General features: G+C 39.2%; 1 protein-coding gene and 1 long non-coding RNA gene across 4 annotated transcripts; one reads left to right on the top strand and one right to left on the bottom strand.

Annotated features, from left to right (window-relative positions):
• Positions 1–5,154: 5,154 nt before the first annotated feature.
• On the top strand, positions 5,155–6,318 carry LOC148875031 (uncharacterized). Its single transcript, XR_016105821.1, has 3 exons — positions 5,155–5,463; positions 5,658–5,701; positions 5,800–6,318. It is a non-coding gene; the product is annotated as an uncharacterized LOC148875031 (long non-coding RNA).
• A 1,922-nt stretch (positions 6,319–8,240) lies between these two features.
• On the bottom strand, positions 8,241–14,693 carry LOC148875030 (cellulose synthase-like protein E1). Of its 3 annotated transcripts, none has more exons than XM_088970842.1 (7): positions 13,679–14,693; positions 11,820–11,960; positions 10,500–10,631; positions 9,743–9,922; positions 9,413–9,637; positions 8,981–9,328; positions 8,241–8,868 (listed from the first exon to the last, which is right to left on the bottom strand). In XM_088970842.1, the coding sequence occupies exons 1-7, from the start codon at positions 14,291–14,293 to the stop codon at positions 8,323–8,325; spliced, it is 2,187 nt and encodes a 728-aa protein (XP_088826968.1). In that variant the 5' UTR covers positions 14,294–14,693; the 3' UTR covers positions 8,241–8,322. The 3 variants fall into 3 exon arrangements, with proteins under 3 accessions (XP_088826968.1, XP_088826959.1, XP_088826978.1); XM_088970833.1 differs by having other exon boundaries at positions 9,743–9,955; positions 13,679–14,405; XM_088970852.1 differs by lacking the exon at positions 10,500–10,631 and having other exon boundaries at positions 9,743–9,955; positions 13,679–14,410.
• Positions 14,694–21,319: the final 6,626 nt, after the last annotated feature.

Genomic DNA, 21,319 nt, shown 5'->3' with positions numbered 1-21,319 from the left:
TCCTTGATCTATCCATCTGTGGCACGGCCACGTTGGGCGGTGCTAATGGAATGACGTGGTTTGTGGTATTCGGCCATGGAGATTGACACGTGGTGTCCTAGACCAGCTTAGGCACCATTCGAAGACGAAATTCAACAGAATCCCTCTCTTCAACCCACTATTTTTTGCCTACTGCAATTGAAATCTTTTGATTATAAGAGCTCTCCCTTGCATCACTGTTCAAGTAGAGAATCTATCTTCCGCAATTCTTCAATACTTGCGAGAAGCTCCGAGGCAGTTCTCACAACCCAATTGAACCATTAGAAATGCCAGCACCAGTTCTATATATCCTTGAAAGATGGAACTAATCTTTCTTTTTGTAATTAATTTCTTTTCTCAAAGACGATCATCTCTTGCTTCTCACCAATGACCTTGGAAAAACCTAGCTACTTCAATTTTTTTTTTTTTTCATTTGAATAAGCTGCCATCATGATATCCTGATCAATCTTTTTGGTTATGATTGTTAAAAGAAAAGAAATAGTTGCTAGAAACTCCAAGGATCAAGAACTCAATCATATATAAGGGGAGATGCAAAGAAGATTATTGAATTCTCATCAACTAAACCTTTGTTTGGAATTTGTAAGTTACCCGGGTCATTGTGGTGGAACTTGTAAATCAGCTTGGCCAATCACAATATGCCATCCTAATCGTAGGACCCATGAGTAGAGAGCTGATGCGAACGTTGCTGTTAAAACTAGAGCTAGGTTGAAATCCCTTTTAAAGAATTCTGTTGATAACAAAATTTGAGTAACCTCATACCATGGAAGATTCATCTTCTCCGTGCCAAGCGTGAGAAGTGTTGGGCACGCTAGATACATTAATAGACAAACCTGATTCCAGGAAACATTTTCAACACTGGTGCCTATTATCCAGTGCCATGTTATGTTTCTGTCACTGCCACCTCATGTTTTTGTTGGCAGTAATGAGCTGCAATTCTAAGAAATGTTAAATTTGGCGTTGCTCCAAACCACGCATTCTCGATTTCCAAGGCGTGACTTGGAGCACCATTTTTTGTGGAAAAACGATTCCAAACAAATAGGTGTTTCCTGAAACACCATTTTTTTGGGTTTCTAGTAGATAAAGGCAACTTTTTGCCTTTAATATAAAAAAATATAATAATTTTATATAATAACTAAAATAGGGTAAATTAAAAAAAAATCAAGAAAGGGCACTTCTCGTCTTCCTCCTCTCGCTCTGTATTCGTGAGAGGTTAAGGTCGCTGGTGACAACTTTGCTCGCGGACGAAACAACAAAAAATAGAAACCTAGAAGCAAAGCTCTACGGCCATGGCGGACGAGAAAACAGAAACCCGAAACAACGTCAGGCTGGCCATACTAGAGCTTGTCAACATCATTAGCGTCCTGATGTCCCTCAACGCCATCATTTGCCACAAGGTCACTGACACCATTTGGCAAGGTAGTTCCAACGTCCCTCTCTCTGCCTATGAGATCTTAGCACATGTCCTCCCAACCAGCGATCCCAAAAACCTCCAGCGCATCCTTCGAATGCTCACCAGCTACGACGTCTTCTTGGAGCACATCGCTGATGGCTCCTCGGAGCTAATGCAGAAGGCCATGTCGGGGGTATCCTTTTATGAAGGCGATATTAGAGGGCTACGATGGGTTCAAAGAGGTGGAGCACTGAAATGTTAGAAACATTCACATGAACAAAGAGCAGAGGAAGAAGACGAACAACAGTGCTCTTTTTTGATATTATTTAAAAAATTTGCCCTATTTTAGTTATTATATAAAAATATTACTTTTTATTGATATTAAAGGTAAAAAGTTGCCTTTATCTGCAAGGACATGGCGCTAATGTGTTACCGTTTTTTGGAGCAACGACAATGATGCCAAACAAACGCTTAGTCACCAGATATCCATTATTTTTTATATGGGTAAATTACAAATACCATCTTGTATACTGTGGGATTAGTGACAAATACCTCCAAACCTTTCCATATATTAGAGTTCCATCAATTAACTTTGAAAATGATTCTCATTCAGCTATTTAAACTTTTTTAAATTCCCAAACCTACCATTTTCTTATTTTTATGGATGCTTTATAGTTTGATTAGTTTTCTAAATATACCATTGAAGTCGTCTTGATTACTCTAATAGATCCTTGCATGTTTCTAACTGGACTTGGTATTCAAATGAAATGGTAGAGGTTTTCTTTGATAGACATAAATTCATGGTTTGGTTTTGTTTTGTTTTTCTTGATTTATTACAAAATGGAGTGGATAATTTTTATATTTTTAGATGAAGAGATACATTCATGTCAATGAATTGAACCAAGAATTAAAAGAAAAAAAAACTTTTTTTCTATGCTGTTGAAAAGATTCTTGTTATTTTAGTTGGTTTCATTTGGAGACAATGGAGGTACTTTTGGTCAATTAGGGTTTAAGAGAAAAATGTGAGGAAAAGAAAATAGGGAAAGTTTAGGTGGGGATTTTGGTAATTTAATGCATTCAGTCATTTGACTTATCGGTCAGGAATTTGTGAATGACCCCATAGTACAAGGGGGTCTTTGTAATTTACCCTTCCAATATTGTTCTTATGACAAATACACATAGATTTAGGGAGATAGACTCATTATGAGACCAACCATATCTCCTATATGATCTTTCAAAAAGAAAAATCTCATATCTCTTATATACCTCCAATTTTCTCTCCTAGATTGATATGTTCATCCTTGCCATTACATAGGCCTAGATTGGGAATGCTTATTTGAAAAAAATAAGTTCTTATTTTAACAATTGCTCATGAGTGTTTGGTGGAAAATCACTTATTTCAAATAAGGGTAGCATAGGTATTTTAAAATGATGACATTATGGGCCAAGATAGGCCAAAAAGGAAATAAGTGCTTGTTGAAAAAGCACTTAAAAAATAAGCCCAAATTCTAAGGCTTATTTCCTCCCAGCCCAAAATAAGTGCTTATTCAAATAAAGATTTATTGTTAAGCACTCCCAAACTAAGCCACTACAAAAACAAAACCTAATTTAATGGGTTAAACTCATCAAATTATTTCATCTTATTGACAATTTGTTCCAACAGCTCAAGTACAGCCACAAGCATTGGAGATTTTGCCTTGGATTGATGTCATCATTTGAGGCACTATATCACACAAGATTAGAATGTTGTGTCATCCCTCTCAGTGTGAAAGCTTTGAAAATGTCTATATTAAGTGCGTGAGAACGGTGAAGACATCTTTTTATTTTTATTTTTGTGCAAACCATGCTCTTAAGAAAATCTAAGTAAGGAATTATTTGTTATTCTAAACTATGCCCCAACATACTTGAGTTTAAATATACGATCTTTACAATGTTAGGGAGACTCTAGATTGGATGAATGTAAACTTGGGATTGAGGATTTCATCAAACAATGGTGACGATTACAAATGAGTTTACAAATTTAATATTATGAATTTCATGATTTCTAAACACCGAGAGGGAAAGATAGAATGATGGGGAGATAAAGAAACAGAATCGGGTGGGAAAAGAAGTTGGTTGGTGAGGGGCGGGAGGGAGAGGTCACATTTTGGGTAAAGAAACTGGTCCGATTATTGATGGAGCCTGAGGCCAAGCTTGTGTACCACATTTGAGCATCCTGACGGAATGTGGTTGGGAAGGCAAGGCACAGGCTTGCCTTGTTCGCTCCATGCAGCTACATTATGGCAGGTCACATTTTGGGTAAAGAAACTGGTCCGATTATTGATGGAGCCTGAGGCCAAGCTTGTGTACCACATTTGAGCATCCTGACGGAATGTGGTTGGGAAGGCAAGGCACAGGCTTGCCTTGTTCGCTCCATGCAGCTACATTATGGCCTGGAAACTGTTGATGTGGTCGATCGAGTTGCTAGTTTTGTCGTAAGTCTCCAAGTTTGAGGTCTCGAAATCCTTGGGCCGATGCTTGACAAGGATTTCGACCATGTTTGTCAGTGTATGCCCTTTGCTCCAATTAGATTGATGTACATAAACCTTTATTAGTAAATGAATAAAGTACATTATTGTTTCATATTCTTATAAATATGTTTTTATTTGTGAATTACTCATTAAATTGAGCATTTATGAGATTTATGCTAGTTTAGAATGTTTTTAGCCATTAGATATAGTTGGGGAGTTTATCTTGACAAAATTGACAATGGTGTGTTACCGAATTGGTAAGTGTTTAGAAGAAACATTAAATCCAAACCAATTGTTAATTATGCCTTGGACCTTGGAGATAAATGGGTAAAATTGAAAAATTGTACTTATACCCATATTTGATTATGATACTACATGGGGTATTGGATTGAGTTGTCTTTGATGTACCAACTAGTGAGATCCATCAATGGTCAAATACTTAGGCATGTTGGGGCAATTTAGAAAATTACTTGAATTGGTGATCATAGTAATATGACCGACCCCTTTGTCAGACAAAGTGAATATTGGGCTTTACACTCTCTATGTTGAAAACCTAAACGACCGATAGTAGATTTCAACTATATTTAAAATCTGATTTGCAAAATATATTTATATGTTATATTATTATTTTATGAAAATATTTGCAAAAGATTTTAATCAGAGGATTCATTCGAGTAGAGAGTATGACACTGCATTTTGTAGATAGGGAAGAGGTCATTCCCTATGGGCAGTGTTCTGATGGTTATGGGCTAAGAGTTTGGGCGTAAGAGACCATTGTAGGGTTGATTACTTAATGATGTTTATTTTACATAAGTCCATTATCCTTGAATCTTCATAGGGTGGCTGAATATAAGGATCATGCATATATAAATGTTGGATCCAAATTAGGTCAAAGATGATTGAGTAGGAGCTCATTACCCTGAGTTGTGAATTTGACATAACCTCTTCTAGAGGAAGGGCGGAACCCTTATGGCCTTGTGTGATACCATTGTGGATCCCTTACCATACAATATTCAAGATCAAATTAGTCATGCAACACGTTGGGAAAAACCTTGTTTAGTTCTATTGTCGGTTTTTAAAACAATCACTAAAAACTTCATTTATCAAAAAAAAAAAAAAAAAAAAAACTAGAAACTTCCTCCCGTTCAAACCCAAAACTCAACCCGCCCAAACCCACATTGGTCTTTTCATTTTTGCTTTTTGCTTGCCCGCGTCGTTCTTCACTTCTTCCCATTCCATATCTCGCCCACTCCTCCTCTCTTTCCCTCTTCGTTTCACTCCTCTTGCTTGCCTGCTTGCCCCCTCTCTCGGTCACTCCTCTTCTCTCTTTGCTAGAAATTCATTTCACTCCTCTTGCTTGCCCACTCTCTCGCTCACTCCTCTTCTCTTGCTTCATCCGCCGTCAACCCATTTTATTTGTCGAAAAGTAAGCCCAGTTGGGGCTGTAAAATATTTTGACTAAGGTTCAAGGAGAGGAATCAACATTTTGGTTTGTAAATCATTTTGGTGAAACAGAGATCTTAGGTATTTCGGGTTGTAATTATGATTTGAGTTTAGGATAGGAATCAACCAATTTGGGGCTGTAATTACGATTTGAGTTTATGTATTTTTTTGTTTTTTTAATTTTCCCCTTTGTTTTTGCAAGAAAATTTTCTATTGTAAATATTCACCAAACGAAACCTATAAATTTCCTCTGATTTATCTAATTCATTTTCCAGGTTACGTTGAAGTTGGGCTCTTGTTTTCTTGAACTCTTTGGAAGGTAAAACCATTGCTAGATTACTTGGTATAGAATGTTATCTAACTACTCTTGAGAGTATTCAACAAATTTTTAATGGTGAATTTATTAACTATCTTCAGCTCTTCATTAAAGTAAATATTTGTCAGTGGCAACGGTTGCACTTCGAAGTGACTGGGAACATGTACCGGTGGGATCTATTGTCTAAGTTTGAATATTCCATGAAAAATGATTCTTGTGCAAGATATCTGTGATTTCAACAACCAATTCCACTGGTTATCTTGAAAATGCTAAGATAGATTATTAATTTGCTGATTATCTTACTATGAAGAATGAAACACATCTAGTATTGCTCCATACCTCATTGCTCATGTATCTTTTTTGTTTTACTGAAAATCTAGCTGCTGTACATGAGCGGTCTTCTAAAGGCTACTTGCTTATTGCAACAAGTGTAGGGTTAAACCAACAAAGAACAGGGGTAACATATATATATCTTATCTTCTATCGGTTATATTGAATTTTCATCTGATTACTAGTTTATTACATAAATGTAATCTTATTTTTCTCATACTTATTTAAGATCATGGAACAGATGAATAAACAATATCTTTAAAGAACCTAGTTGAAATGCACAAGAATTTTTTTATATTTTGTTAGCTTTTTAGTTCTATTTCTATTTTCAGGGTTTTCTCTTTCTCATCTCTTGGATTTTTATATTGCTTTTGTGGTCTACGGTTAATTTTGCAGTCGTAAAACAAAATCTTTTGTGATGGGCAACACCTCGTTATACCTTCTTACAGATGTACAGGTTCTTGGAGCTTGACCAATTAATACAAATTATTGTTCTTGACGGATAGCTTATTTTTACCTTGAAAGCCAAACCCAATATCTAGATCTTGATTCACATCTCTTCTCTGGTATGAGCTACAAACTGACTATAGGGAATTAATATTGGGCTTGAATTGTAGCTTAGGGCTACCTAGGCTTTAATAGGATAAATTATAGACTGCCATCTTGTACTTTGGGGGTAGTGACACTTAGCCCAGTAACTTTTAGATTGCAGCAATTTGCCCCTCTCCCATTAATGGAATTGATGGTAAAGCCAATGGTATAGTTTCAGTGTGAGGATGTAGTTTCAGTTCCACCCATTACTGGGACAAGCAACAAGGGGATCATAACACTAGTTCCCAGTGTGAGGATGTAGTTTTGAAAAGCCAATAGTATAGTTTCAGCTGCAAGAGAAAGCTTTAATCAAGAAACAAAAAAAGTGAACAAATAACTCAGTTTACAATTCACATATTTAAATCCTGACCACACAAATAAGAAAGTGAAGCATTAAGAATATAAAAGCATCTATTACCAACAAATGCATTATAGTTGGAGTAAAGGCAAACTGATGTAGGAAAACCAAGACGATACAAAAATATCTTATGACATTTGAAATGCTGGACTTCTTAGTGTTAAAATAATCAATTCACGAGAGGTGTAGACCATGTAATGAAGAATTAGGGAATGGGATTTTAGGGTTCTCAATTGGCTAATATAAAACTAGTGAAAATATCAGATATTTCAAATTTTAGAATTCAGAAAACAAAAAACTAGAATTCAACACCTAGAAGATATAGAGTTAATTTGTAATTAAGGAAAATGATCAGAGGTGTATCACCTATTTATGGATTTTTCCCTCCTAGAACAAGGCCTCATTAAGGTTATAGGCTTATAGCATTTAGGTTAAGCATGGAGTCACACCACAGAGAAAAGCCTGAAAATCTGTACAATCAAAAGCAAGAAGATTCAAAGGCAGAATTTTGGGTTAATCAGTGTGTCGCCTTGATGTATGTGAGACTTGGGGGCCACTTGATAACAACTGTAGTGGCTGAACTGAAAAGTTTATTGTTTTGTCCTATGACAAAATAACCCATCATTAATTCTATGAACATAGGCGTTATATTGATGGAAGAAACCATCACTAAATATATAAAAACCGTCACTATTGCAATATGTACCAACACTTGCCTTTGTTGGTAAAATCTATTATTGACGTTTCTTCCACCACTAATAAAGAAAAACCGTCAGAAAAAATTGAAAACATATACCTTTAAAAGATTTTTACCGACGGACAATCGTTGGTAAATTTATATACCTATGGATGTTCTATCAGTAATAAAACATTTATGAAATCTTTACCAACGGATGTGTGTTAGTAAAACTTATACCAACGGATTATTCATCGCTAAAGGGTGTTCAAAATGTATCACTAAAGATATTGACAAAGGTTTTTTTAATTTGTACCGATAGGTTAATGCCGCCACTAGTAATCTTGAGACCGTCTGTATTGCACGTTGATTTATACCGTCGGATCCCAAATCCATTGGTATAACCTTATAGCTACAGTGCCTACACCTATGAATTGATCGGCGGTCGGTATAAATACTTTGACCGTTGGTAATAGTTTAGATTAACCTATAATGACGGATTTTTTTTCTTTTACCAACAGATTTAAAGCCGTTGTTAAATGTCCCTTATTTTGCAGTGATGGGGCATCCAGTGGGACACAATACACTTAAACAAGAATAACCACATAAATAACTTTGTCTAGCCATATAAACAACTTTTAGTAATATAGTTAAAACAAGTAGATAAATCTAAAGCAAGGATACAATACAAGCAAATAAAGCGAAAATAACAGCCTTGAACATGACAGAGGAAGGCATTCGGCCCTTGTCAACGCGAAAGAAGAGCCCTTGGTAAACAGGAAGGTTGATGGCGACCACAATCCCACATAGAACTAACTGCAAGCTCAATGGTTCCATAACAGCAGTTTGCAAGCTCATTAAGACCATCCACACCCCTCCCACCAAACTAAATAGGTTTAGCATCGCGATTGTTGCAAGAATGAGAAACATGGGAGAAGAGGTCCCAAACTCCATCATCTCTTGCTCATATCTCTGTGACACGTCCTGGTTGGCCACCTTGGTCGTGATGACAAATGTAGACTTGGAAAACCCTAATACCTTAAGCAGATTATCAATGAAGGCGAATAGGTAGGAAGTAGTCCGTTTAAACATCCACATCCTTTGGTTGTTCCACCAGCCTTGGACTGTGCCGCCACACCAGAGGAATTCTAATAAGCTATATGTGTATTTGGAAATGGCCACATAGGCAAAAGGAATCAACCATGGGCTTGATATCTGGAAAAGAGATCATTTGAAAGAGTATTGTTTTTTAGACTGAAAAGAATAAATCAATACATTTGATATACATATAATTCATTCAATGAAAAGAGAAGGGGAGGATTTTTACCTTGGGAAACAAGGCCGTGCCTTTGAGAAAACAGAGTGAAGGGATGACAACATAATATAATGTTGCTAAGCAGTTAGGAGCCCAGAGGCAGTAGCTACAATACCCCATCTGAAGTCCTACCTTGATCTTTCCATGCCCAACTAAAAAGGGGTTATATTTGGAGAGAAAAATTTGAAAGTTACCTTCAGACCATCTCTTATATTGCACAAGCACCTGATCCAATGTAGTAGGAGCAACACCTATGAATGCCTTTCTTTTTGGACTTAAAAACACTGATTTCCATCCTCTGCATTGAATTGATAACCCCGTAATCACATCTTCCACTGGACAACCATACTTCAAACCCATCTGCATGCAATTCAGCATTCATGCAACTCAAATGTGAGAGAATGAGAAAGTGGTGGAGAGAGAGAGAGAGAGAGAGAGAGAGACCTCTTTTCCCCATTCAGTGTTTTCTTCATATGTACAACTTGCAAAGTCCTTTAATCTCTCCTTTAATTCATCTATGCTTTCATCTACTTTCCTGTTATCCTGTGTCTTCCATTCTGTTATATGTTCCTTACTGTATTTCCTCCCACACAAGGTATCCCTTCTGTGAAAGCACCCACTGCCAATGTACATGGGCCCTCCTTCACCGTCTAACCCGGGAAATTCAATCTTCATCACCACCAAGCATTTCAGGAAAATAAATGAAACCAATGAGAAAATGATATCAAATATAGCTAGTTAAGAGGTCTCAACGCAGATTTTTCTTATACAAACCTGAGAAATCTCCCTTAGGAAATTATAGTAGATATCATTCTTGGTGATATTATTGAAGGCCTGTGGAAATTGTACGAAGGCAATTTGGTGGCCATTTTCTTCATCCATGAGAAAACATAATGCATCTCTTACGGAGCCTGAATTGTTTGAGAACATGTCGCAGTCCACATTCATAATTACCTGCCCATTGCTTAACCCTGATGACACCCTTATCTGTATATTCGATCATCAGAAAAAGTGTGGATGATGAAAACAACAAAAGATGATTCCTGTTATCATAAGCTAGCATATCAGAAGTTCTTAATTTCAGAATTACCTGATTTTGATTATACAAAGTAACCTAAGCAATCTTTGAGCCATATAGTTGATAAGTGATGAGAAATATAAGCTCTATGTGAACATGCAAGCATTTATATAGGCTGGGTTTGTTTTCGGTGTAAGCTTCATAAATGTAGTCCAACGCTGATAGGGAACTGTTGGAACTTTTTCAAATGTGATAATTGATGTAAAAATACATTGATAAAACCGTCACATCGATTATCGATAGAAAACTCAACCAATGGGCAAACATTACACTAAAAACAAACACAAATATGGACTGAAAATGGAGTTTTACACTAGTTCATATTTACGCTAAAAAACAAATGTGGGCAAATGCAAACTGATGGTGAAATTTTGTGTCAATTCGCATTTACACTGAAAACAAATGCAAACAAATGTGGGCTAATGAATTGTTTGTGCTCTATATATATTATACCAGTGCGTTCATGGCTCCAGCCTTGAAGTTGTGGTGATGGTGGGGTCTTTTCTCACGGGCCAAATATACTAGGGTTGGCAATCTTTGTCCTTCCATGTCCACAACATTAGGGTCTCTTCCATCAATTAATATCTATTAAGATTAACACATAAATTAGTCCATCAAAATATGCACTCATCGAAATAAGATAGTTGTGCAAAGACGAAAATCCATTTATTAATCTTGTGAGAACGTTTTATAGACTCGTTTCAGTTTTAGTTATGAATTCCTTTTTAGTAGAATTATCACATGAAAGTTATTCATTCCACGAAAAGCTTTTAACCAACAAGTTCATTTTTAAGAAAATATGAAATGAACGATGATTTATTCTCTAAGGCTGCATTTGGCATTTCTTATTTTAAGTATTTAAAAATAAGTGTTTGAAAACAAGTGCATATTTGAATAAGCACTTATTCCATATTAGGATTTTGTAGTAATTTTCTCCTACTTAAATAAGCATTTGTAACTATTTTGTCTTTCGTTTTCTTTCAAATTTTACAAAAACAACTTTATAAAAGCGCTTTTGTTATAAAAGTACTTTAATAAAAACATTTATATGAAGGTACTTTTACAAAAGTACTTTTACGGAAGTACTTTTATGAAAGTACTTTTATTTTACGAAAATACTTTTACGAAAGCAGTTTAATAAAAACACTTTTACAAAACTACTTTTGGAAAAAAAACTTTTATGAAAATATGCTTACGAAAAAACTTGTACGAAAGTACTTATATAAAATTCAACCAGGGGTAATTTTATAAGTGGTATTTTAAAATTCAACTAAGGATATTTTTGGAAAAAAAATTGAACGAGTACTTAATTGTATAAACACTTAAAAAAGCTGAAAATTTGGACTAAAAAAATAAGCCCTAATTTTTAAAATAAGTACTTATTTTGGGATTATTTCCCAAACACCATTAAGTGCTTAATGGTGTGGTCCCATCTCAAATAAGCACTCCCAAACATGGCCTTACCTCCTTTTTACAATTAAAAGGTCCCTAGGCCGGAACACTAAATTTTTTATTGCAAAAGGAGGTAAGTCCTGGAATGCCAATTGCAGCGTAAGGTGTGTTGGAAATTCAAGCATATTAGCAAAATCGGGAGTCATTGACAAATGCCCCCTGAAATATTGTAAAGTGTGTGTGGACTCTGAAAAGCTATCTATTAGGCTATGTTTGGTTTGAAGGAAAAAGTAGAGAAAGGAAAGATAAAGATTTCCTTATCTTTCATTTCTCTACTTTTTCCTTCAAACCAAATATAACTTTAGTGAATATTGTAGGTACCTGCAGAATGGTTGGATGATCACGAGGGTTTGATCCTGAATCCCATTCAAGAAATCCTTGGTGCTCTTTGATGATTTCTTCTGAAACTTTCCCTAGCACACTTGTAGTCTCAATCCGATCCACCATTTCTTTATACAATTTCTTGAACAAAGAAAAAGGAAAGAAAAAATATTATCTGAAAGTTTAAAAAACTACAAAAAAAGGGAACAAAATGTTATAAATAAAAGTTAATAATAAATCAAATTATTATGATTCTATAAGAAGAATTTAGAAGAGAAACACACACATTTCCAACTGCTCTATTTTATTTAATCACACCTAAGAGGCCCAAGTAATAATTCCTAAAAAAGGCCCAATTAATATTAGGTTTAGTTTAAAGTTTAAACTTTTAAGCCCAATACAGAAGGTCTAGATTACGAAAAAGTCTACCATTCTTCGGCCCAATTGTAAGGTTTACTTATTCATTTTATAATGATACTTCAGTTCAAATATGCATCCACCAAAAAAGTGTCATTAGCATCTCTACCCATGTTGCAACCATGCATTGGGTTGTCTCACACGGTCCAAACTCCAAATTAAGGACTGTGTCTTGGACCTCTTGGTTCAATGAACCACGGAGTGGGTTGTTGGGATAGTGCACCCCAAAAGAGTCCTGATGCCGTCCACCAACAGAGAAGGCTATCCTTCAACGGTGTCATAGGGAACAGTCAATGTGTCACGTAATTCTCAAATCCCAATCAATTAATTGGTTCTACAGACTTAGATCCGGTCATATTTGATGTTAAGGGGCGTTTTTTTTCTGAATTTTGAGAGGAGGAAAGTTGGTTAATGGGATTTTGATTCTTATTGACTAAGAATTTAATGTTCTTTTTTCAAATTTATGTGGGATCAGGGAAATTTTATTTTCCTGTATATCACTTATCGGGTAAGTGATACCCATTTCCTAAATTGGTAAATAATTTTCCCACTTGGTGGAAAAAATTGTCAACAGTTGAATGGGACAAGAATGCCCCTTTTAATAATGATTTTTTTTATGGTTAAAATGGCCATTGCCTTATTTACATGAAAAATAAAAAAACATGGATAAATGCACTTACCGGGCAAATCTTTCCCGAGAACAGATAAATACATTTACTTGGATAAATAAATTACCAAAAAACAAATGAGGCCGAAAAAGATACAAAAAACCTTTACAAATCTTGCATAAATTTTTCTACCTTTGAAGATGATTCATTGATATTCCTATATTCAATTAGCCACTTTCACTTTAGTTTCAATTTGGATTATGGTCAAAATAATTAAACATAACTCAAAAACATAACCCAATTAGAATTAGACTAATTTTTTAATTCAATCTTACATAAAAGTCTGATGCATGGCACAAATCCCAACTAATGAACCAAAGAATTTATTTATTTTTTATTTGTTTCAAATAAAACATTTCATTTTAAAAATATAATTTTAATAAAAAATGACAGTAGAATAGTGAACTATTTATAGGTGATAGAACAAGGAGACTTCTATTATTCTATATAAATCGTTTGGGAGCAGCAAAAACTTATCCCGATCCAATTGACAACTGTGGCAAGATGGATGAGTTCAAATCTGCCCCCACAAGATAGATTATAGAATTTATTTTAGTGATTTCCACCGGCGTGTGATTGGAGGTATGGTTTATTGAAAAGCATGTCAGCATTGATTTGAAATTTGACCGTCAAAGCTTAATCTAGATTAGATGAACATCTACCAAAACGACGACGGCCACCGCTGCCGACCGAAAAAGAACGACAGTACCACCCGGAGAAAAAAACTCAATCAGGATTGTTATTATTCTTATTCCTGGAACTGACAGAGCTCACCTTGATGGATAAGAACTCCTTGGCCTGAGAAGCATGGACAAGTGGTTCAGGTGTCGCTGAAAAATAAGCAGCCGGCGACCTCGGTTCCACTTGGAATTTCTTGCAAAATGGAAGCCAATACTTCGAAAAGCGGGACGCCTCCAAGAGAGCGTAGAATGTCAGATCTGACCCACCGTCGTCGGACAGATACACGTTGAGCTTCTCTGGCGGGTAATCGTAGGCCATGACCGATAACACAGTGTTTATTACCATCGTTGGTGGCTCTATAGTGGGATCCGCCGTACATACAAAAACGTCTATAATTGGCAATTCGTTCTCGTATATCTGCGAGAGTCTATCCTTGAACGTTTGGCGATAGATGCGGTTCCATCGATGAGACTGAGTGAACACCCAATAAATACTGAACCAGAGTTCGGCTCCAAACAGTCCAATCCACGCCCATCTTCCATCCTCTCCTTCTCCTGGCACATGACTCGCTCTGTATACGAAAACCAGAAAAATACCATTGATCATCGAGAGTAAGTACAATCTATAAGCCAGTCGGCTCTTCTCTTGCTTTGTTTCGAACAGAGGTTGTCCCATCTCACTCTCTCTTTGTCTCTCGGTGAGCATCATTAGTGTGATTTATAAGGAGTGCCTGGTGTTTGTCCATCTTACCCATCAACCCATCAGTGATCTTTGTTTGTTTGTTTTTTTGTTTTTTTGTGTTTGCAATGGGCCGGGTGAAATACTATACAAATCCATCCCAACTCGTATCTTGGGGCTGGCGTGTGCATGGGGCTCATCCCCTTGCTGCATTTTTTAACATCCAAGAGAGAGACCACTTTTTTTTTCACATCCCCTTAAACTGCTCATCTTTTCACTTTGTTTTCCATTCCCCTGATCTTTAGCCGTTTGTGGCTCAGTTTGGAAGGAGTATGATGGGGAGATAAAGAAACAGAATAGGGTGGGAAAAGAAGCTGGTTGGTGAGGGGCGGGAGGGAGAGGTCACATTTTAGGTAAAGAAACTGGTCCCGATTCTTGATGGAGCATGAGGCCAAGTTTATGTACCATATTTGAGCAGCCTGACGGAATGTGGTTGGGAAGGCAGGGCACAGGCTTGCCTTGTTCACTCCATGCAGCTACATTATGGCCCGGAAATTATTGATGTGGTCGACCGAGTTACTAGTTTTGTCATAAGTCTCTATGTTTGAGGTCTTGAAATTCTTGGGCCGAGGCTTGACAAGAATTTCGACCATGTTTGTTGGTGTATATCCTTTGCTCCAATTAGATTGATGTACATAAACCTTTATTAGTAAATGAATAAAGTACATTATCGTTTCATGTTCTTATAGATATGTATTTTTTTTTGTGAATTATTCTTTAAATTAGGCACTTATGAGATTCATGCTAGTTTAGAATGTTTTTAGCCATTGGATATAGTTGGGGAGTTAATCTTGGCAAGGTTGACAATGGTGTGTTACCGAATTGGTGGGTGTTTAGAAGAAACATTGAACCCAAACCAATTGTTAGTTATGCCTTGGACCTTGGAGATAAATGGGCAAAATTGAAAAGTTGTACTTAGGCCTATATTTGATTATGATACTACTTGGGGTATTGGATTGAGCTGTCTTTGAGTGGGTGATCATAGCAAACCTAAATGGCCGATAGTGGATTTCAACTGTATTTGAAATCTGATTTGCAAAATATGTTTATATGTTATAAATTTATTTTATAGAAATTGTTTGCAAAAGATTTTAATCAGAAGATCCATCCGAGCAGAGAGTGTGATACTGCATTTTGTAGTTAGGGAAGGGGTCCTTCCCTATGGGCAATGTTCTGATGGTTATGAGCCAAGAGTTTTGGTGTAAGAGACCATTGTAGGGTTGATTACTTAATGAGGTTTATCTTACATAAGTCCATTATCCTTGGATCTTCATAGGGTGGCTGAATTTAAGGATCATTTATATGTAAATGTTGGGCCCAAATTGAGTCAAAGATGATTGGGTCAGGAGCTCACTACCCTGAGTTATGAATTTGACTTAACCTCTTCTAGAGGAAGGGCAGAAATCTTATGGATTTGTGTGAGACCATTGTGGGTCCCTTACCATACAATATTCAAGACCACAGTGGTCATGCAGCACCTTCGAAAAACCTTTTCTGGTTTTGAAAACCTTGTCTGGTTCTATCGTCGGTTTTTAAAACAATCACTAAAAACTTCATTTATCAAAAAATAAAAAAATAAAACTAGAAACTTCCTCCTGTTCAAACCCTAAACTTAATTTACCCAAAACACTAAACCCGCCCAAACCCAAAACCTAAGGCCCATTACTAATATGATTAGTTAAGAGATCACTTGACTTAGGTTGAAAATGGATTTGGATCTAGGTATGGAGCACCTATCCTCTTAAGAAGATAATGCTTATCAATTAAGGATAAACTCCCGATCCAAATTTGATTTGCATAAGCTCCTAATTAGATTAGGAAATGTGCTCTATATTAGGGATTAAGAGGGGAGGGGCAAACATACCAATTCTCTCCACTCTCTTGTTCTTTTCACCACTCCCTTGCCTTGTAGAAACCCTAATTTGACTTAGCTTTGATAGGGGTTGATTTCCATCAGTCCTATATTGTGTTTTTAAAAGAAAGACATTAGAGCTTATCAGGTTTTCATACTCACTTTGATCCAAGCAAGTTAGAGACTGGTTTTTGTTGAAAAGTGTTATTGAATCAGCTCCACATACACATTGCATCATTTTCAAGTGGAGGCTGGTTTTGGGATAGGTATTGGGTGTAATCTACCACTCTGGGAGTTTCACATTGTTGTTTCTATATCGGGAATGATCAATTTTATTTTGGATTTCAAATCTAGTCTGATTTAGTGTAAGATCGATCTTAAAATTTCAAATTTCAAAACCACTGAGAAATTGACTCCCGGGTTGGGTTAGAAAATTTTTGAAAATTCAACCACACACCAAACTTGGCTTGGCCAGGCCAAACCTGATTTCTAACCCTTCTAATAGGTTAATAGGGGCGAAGCCTGAGTGAACTAAGGCACACTCAAGTTGTTAGACCAGTTGGCTTCCTAGTTTTTGGTTGGGCTCATTTTAACCATCTTCCACCTTAGTGTTGAGCCGACTCTTGAAAGGCTCACGCTTGGGGCACCTCCTACACCTATTTTTCCTAAACCCCAATGCTGAAGTCGTGTTGTCCGACCTGACCGAGGTGGTTGCCCTGCTGACCTCCTTGCTTGGGACGTAAGTAGTGCCCTGTGCTTTAGAAGTTTGGGTCTTGATAGGGGTTCTCTGAGATGTCATAGGGTCGACGTCTGCCCTCTAGTGGAGTTACCACTCGGTTGATGTTTCAGTTCTGGTTATGGGGCAGCATATGTGTCTGCACGGTACCTGGGCATACATTGGCTCGAGAGTGGCAAATGTTTGCTCTGAGGACTGCATGTGCAGGTCCATGCTTCGCACGTACTGCACTAACTCCTAGAATTGCCAATAATCAACACTAGTAGGAACAACTAAGGTTTGGATTGCTTGTGTTTGCCCCTAGTAGAGTTTCATTTGATTTGAGTATCCTTTGGTGAAGGCATATTGAAATCAAGCTAGTGAGAGGCTGAATTGTCTTTTTGTTCAAGTTCCCATAGACGATGCCAATTGTTATAGGTCAAATCGCCCAACTTCCCTATTAGAGGACAACTTTAATGAGTGGATGTTGAGGTCGATAGTCCAATTTGTAGGAAACAATAGATCATAGTATCCAAGGGCTTGGACTCGGGCTAAGCACTCTGATGCCTCAGTAGCCAGACTAGAAAGCATGAAAATGAAGGAATTCAAAGAGCAAGAGAGCTTGTGTGCACTTTATCACGTGTACCTTGTAAGGGCATGGAGGTACCTTCTTATAGGCTTCAGGGCCCGAGTAGCATGCCCAAGATATCTAGGGGTGATAAGACTTGTCTTCAGGGTACATTCTACTGGCGTTGGTGATGATGCTCATCTAGTCCCTATGAAGTGGAAGGGAACCGGGGTCATCCCTGTCAGATGGGTGATGTGTCATTGTTTATTTAGAAACTGATAAGTGTGTTGGTTAGGTAAAGACAGCTCACCATGTGTCAGTACCCCAGAGGTCGGCTGGCTACTCAAGTCATTGGTTGCCTAGGTTGGGGAGGATAGACCAATATTTGATGTCATTGGCTTGCTCCTATGAGCTCATGTGCTTCATTCTGGCATGGAGCGACCCACCATTCTTCTGTTGGTTGAGATCCACTCAGGCTTGTCAGATTAGGCCGGTTTGGTCAGGTATGACCTAATTATACATGGCACCAAGGTGTCATAAAATAATATATAATTTAGTTGGAAGGCCAAATCACCCCTCATCACCAGCAATCGCTGAGAATACATTCAGTCTATAAGCTAATCAACTCTTCTCTTCCTTTGTTTTGAGATAGCCATAACTTCCCATCTCTCTTCCTTGCCCTCGCTCTCCCTCTCACCCACTCTCTTCGTTGACTACTTGGCATAGGAGAGAGAGTTCCTTTCGACAAAGACAAAACCACGTCACCTAATGGCGCGCAATCTGGTCACTCTTAGCTGGTAGGGGGCCACACTCCAAACTGGCGACGGACGGTACCTAAGAATAAGAGAATGAAGGATTCCCGGGGAGCTCTCTCGGCGGGAACGCTCCGATGCTTAAGTTAGAAATCTGAGAGAGGAGATTGCAGAGATGATGAAGAAAGCTAGAGTGCAGATAGCACGAATGCAATTACCTTTGCTCTCTAGGGGTTGGAGTTCTTATATAATGGTGCCCTGTCAAATCTGACATAATCGCCTTTGATTCTCTGCCACAACCGTTACTTGCCAGGGCTGCGCAGGTCACTGTTACAGGGTACGGCTCTATCAAGCAGGGGATACCTCTCAAGTTTGGCAGGCACGACACCACCTGGCAAGAGACGTGGGTGTAGGGCTATAGGTTTGGCTGGTACGGTTGTCAGGGGAGATCTTCCTGTGATACGCCGAGCTGTCTTCCTGCGAGCTACCTTGCACCGAGCTACCCTGTGTTGAGCTGGAGGTGACATACTGAGGTGATTCTACTCGAGGTGGCCCACTTAGGCCAGTCAGAACAAATTTATTAGGTGGCTCCTGAGCACACCCCGAAGTGCCTTGAGCTCGGGAGATCCCTGTCTTGCAGTACCTTGGCTTGGGATGCCTCTGGAAGAATCTTAGCTCGAGGTGTTCCCTTCTTGAGGAGGACCTCACGGTTCCTTACAGTGGAGGAGCTCGGAGGTTCCTTTACTTGGGAGGAGGTCGGGGGCTCGTTTACTTGGGAGGAGCTCAGGGGGCTCCTTTACTTGGGAGGAGTTCGAGATAATCAGAGTGTCATTTGGTGCCGAACTGCCACGCTGGACCTTGGTGGACTGGTCGCGCTGAGCTGTCACTTATGCTGAGTCATGCCCACGTGTCCCCCTATAATGAGGTCGGGGCAAATCACCCTCCATCAATTGCCCCCCACTCCTCGAGCCAGAGGTCCTGACCTGGTGCGGGGAGTTCACGACGTGACGGGTGGATTTGGCCTGAAGTCTAGGCTGCCTTGTCAGAATTTTTTGGTCAGACCAGTTTGCCATTCGGCTCAACCAAGAATAACCCGGATCGCGTATAGTTCACGTGCGGACGTGTCGTGATTTATAGACTCTGTGGACGTCAATAAACGTGCTAAACCGATCTCACCTCGAGGGTCACGTAGTCAGTTTTCTTGAGGGTTGTTAGATCATCTTGATCTCAACCGTTGAATCTCAGGCATACCGGTTATAAATAGGGGGGACCCCCATCATTTTCTCTGCCATAAGCTCACTAGCACTCGTCTTGAGGTCGCGTCTAAGGTCTTTAGCTCAGGTTCTTCAGTTCATCTCTTTTCCTGTCTGGTTGTGTTTTCTAAGGTGAGTCTCCCTAGCTCCTTTCAGTTCGTTTCCAGTTTTTCAATTTCGATTTCGTAGCTAGTATCCTTTAGCCCATTTCTTAGTTCGTAGCTATGTCAGACCATAGCTTAGATAGTCAACTAGACGAGCCTGAGGTGGGTGCCCCGGCTCTAGTGGATAGTCTCCTAGATGAGCCCGAGGTGGGTACCTCGGCTCAAGTCGGTGCCTCCGAAGCACATTCCACCTACGAGGTGCGTAAGACCTCGAATAACCCGACGTCCACCTCTAATCGAAGTCGGATACCAGACAAGTTTGGTCCCTCTACCATGACGGTAGACAAGCTTAGGAGCTTGATAGCCCGCTACAACCTTCCTAGGGAGTACACCTACCATCTTTCCACGGGCGACTTTCCCTAGGAGCACGGTCATGATGAGATCGTGATTTTCGGGGAACAGCTCACGGCTAGGCTCCGCCTTCCACTGCACCCCCTCATTGTTGAAGTGTTGAATCACTTCAATGTAACCATATATCAGCTCCACCCGAACTCTATCTGGAACATGGTCGGTACAATTTCTCTCTGTTTCAACTACACCCTTCCTCTTGATCTTGACATTTTTCCATCCATCTTATCAATAAAGAAGAATGCATCTAGCATTCTCCCCAAGCACAAGCGGACCTACTACTTGTCCCCCAGCCCGGGCTTCAAGTTGTTACACAAACTTCCTAGTAACGTCCCGGCTTGGAAACGAGACTACTTTGTAGTTCATAACACTGCGGGGTGGCCCTTCCCTACTCACTGGAGGGTGGCCATTCAAGACTTCGGCATTAGGCTGGACAAGAAAACAAGTGAGGTACTTCAATCTTGGGCGGAGCTCGGCTTCGACTACAAGGACTACCTCACCGAGAACAAGCTTATCGAGGCCAGCCTGATGAAGGGGAAAAACCTCTTCAGGAAGATGAAGGGAAAAAAAAGCGAATTGCAAAGATAGCTCGCATTGAGCCTCCACGGGCTCCTACTCCTGAGCCCGGGCTACCTGTTGATGCTCCGGTGATTGACTTGGAGGAGTCAAAGAGTCTTCCACCTCAAGGGCCTGAAGCAATTTTAGAGCCCGTCCTTGAGGCTTCGGAGCCCGCTCCCGAGACCACTGCCACTACTTCGGGAAGTACAAAATCAGCCCGGGGATCAGCCTGGAGTATTCTGGACCCGTAGTACAGCCTTCGGAAGAGCAAAGGGGCTGCGTGTGCCGAGGAGGTCTCTAGTTGGCCCTTGCTATCACCTGCTCAGCTTGGAGCTTGAGCAGCTACCCATTGAATGGTGGTAAAGTCTTGTTGCGTTTCGACTTTCAATTTCTGCATTTGCTGCTTTACTGATGTTTACTAGCATTCTCTTTCTAGGTGAACAATGTCGTGCACGCCTTGACCTACCAGTCCGAGCAGCATTTGAAGTGAGCTCGGGTTGCCGAGGAATCAGCCCGTGCAGCTCAGATCAAACTGGAGCTAGCTTGTGACCAAATCCATCGATTGGAGGGCGATGTGCTAGCTTAGAAAGAGCTAGTTACATCGTTGATGTTAGAAAAGGAGTTGTTGCTGCGCGAGAAGGAAGAACTTCTATGTGAGAAGGGAGCTCAGAAGCGCTAGGTCGAGAACCTCGAGGCTGACGTTAAGGAGTGAACTGAGGCCCTCCTTGATGCCATGGAGGAGGCCAAAGTCAAGGCCGTCCAAGACTACGTCATGTCAGAGGAGTT

This window comes from Nelumbo lutea, chromosome 1 (assembly GCF_056320005.1).
Source record: "Nelumbo lutea isolate HS-2025 chromosome 1, American lotus-T2T, whole genome shotgun sequence".
NCBI lineage: Eukaryota > Viridiplantae > Streptophyta > Magnoliopsida > Proteales > Nelumbonaceae > Nelumbo > Nelumbo lutea.
This window is presented reverse-complemented; position numbering and strand designations above follow the sequence as displayed.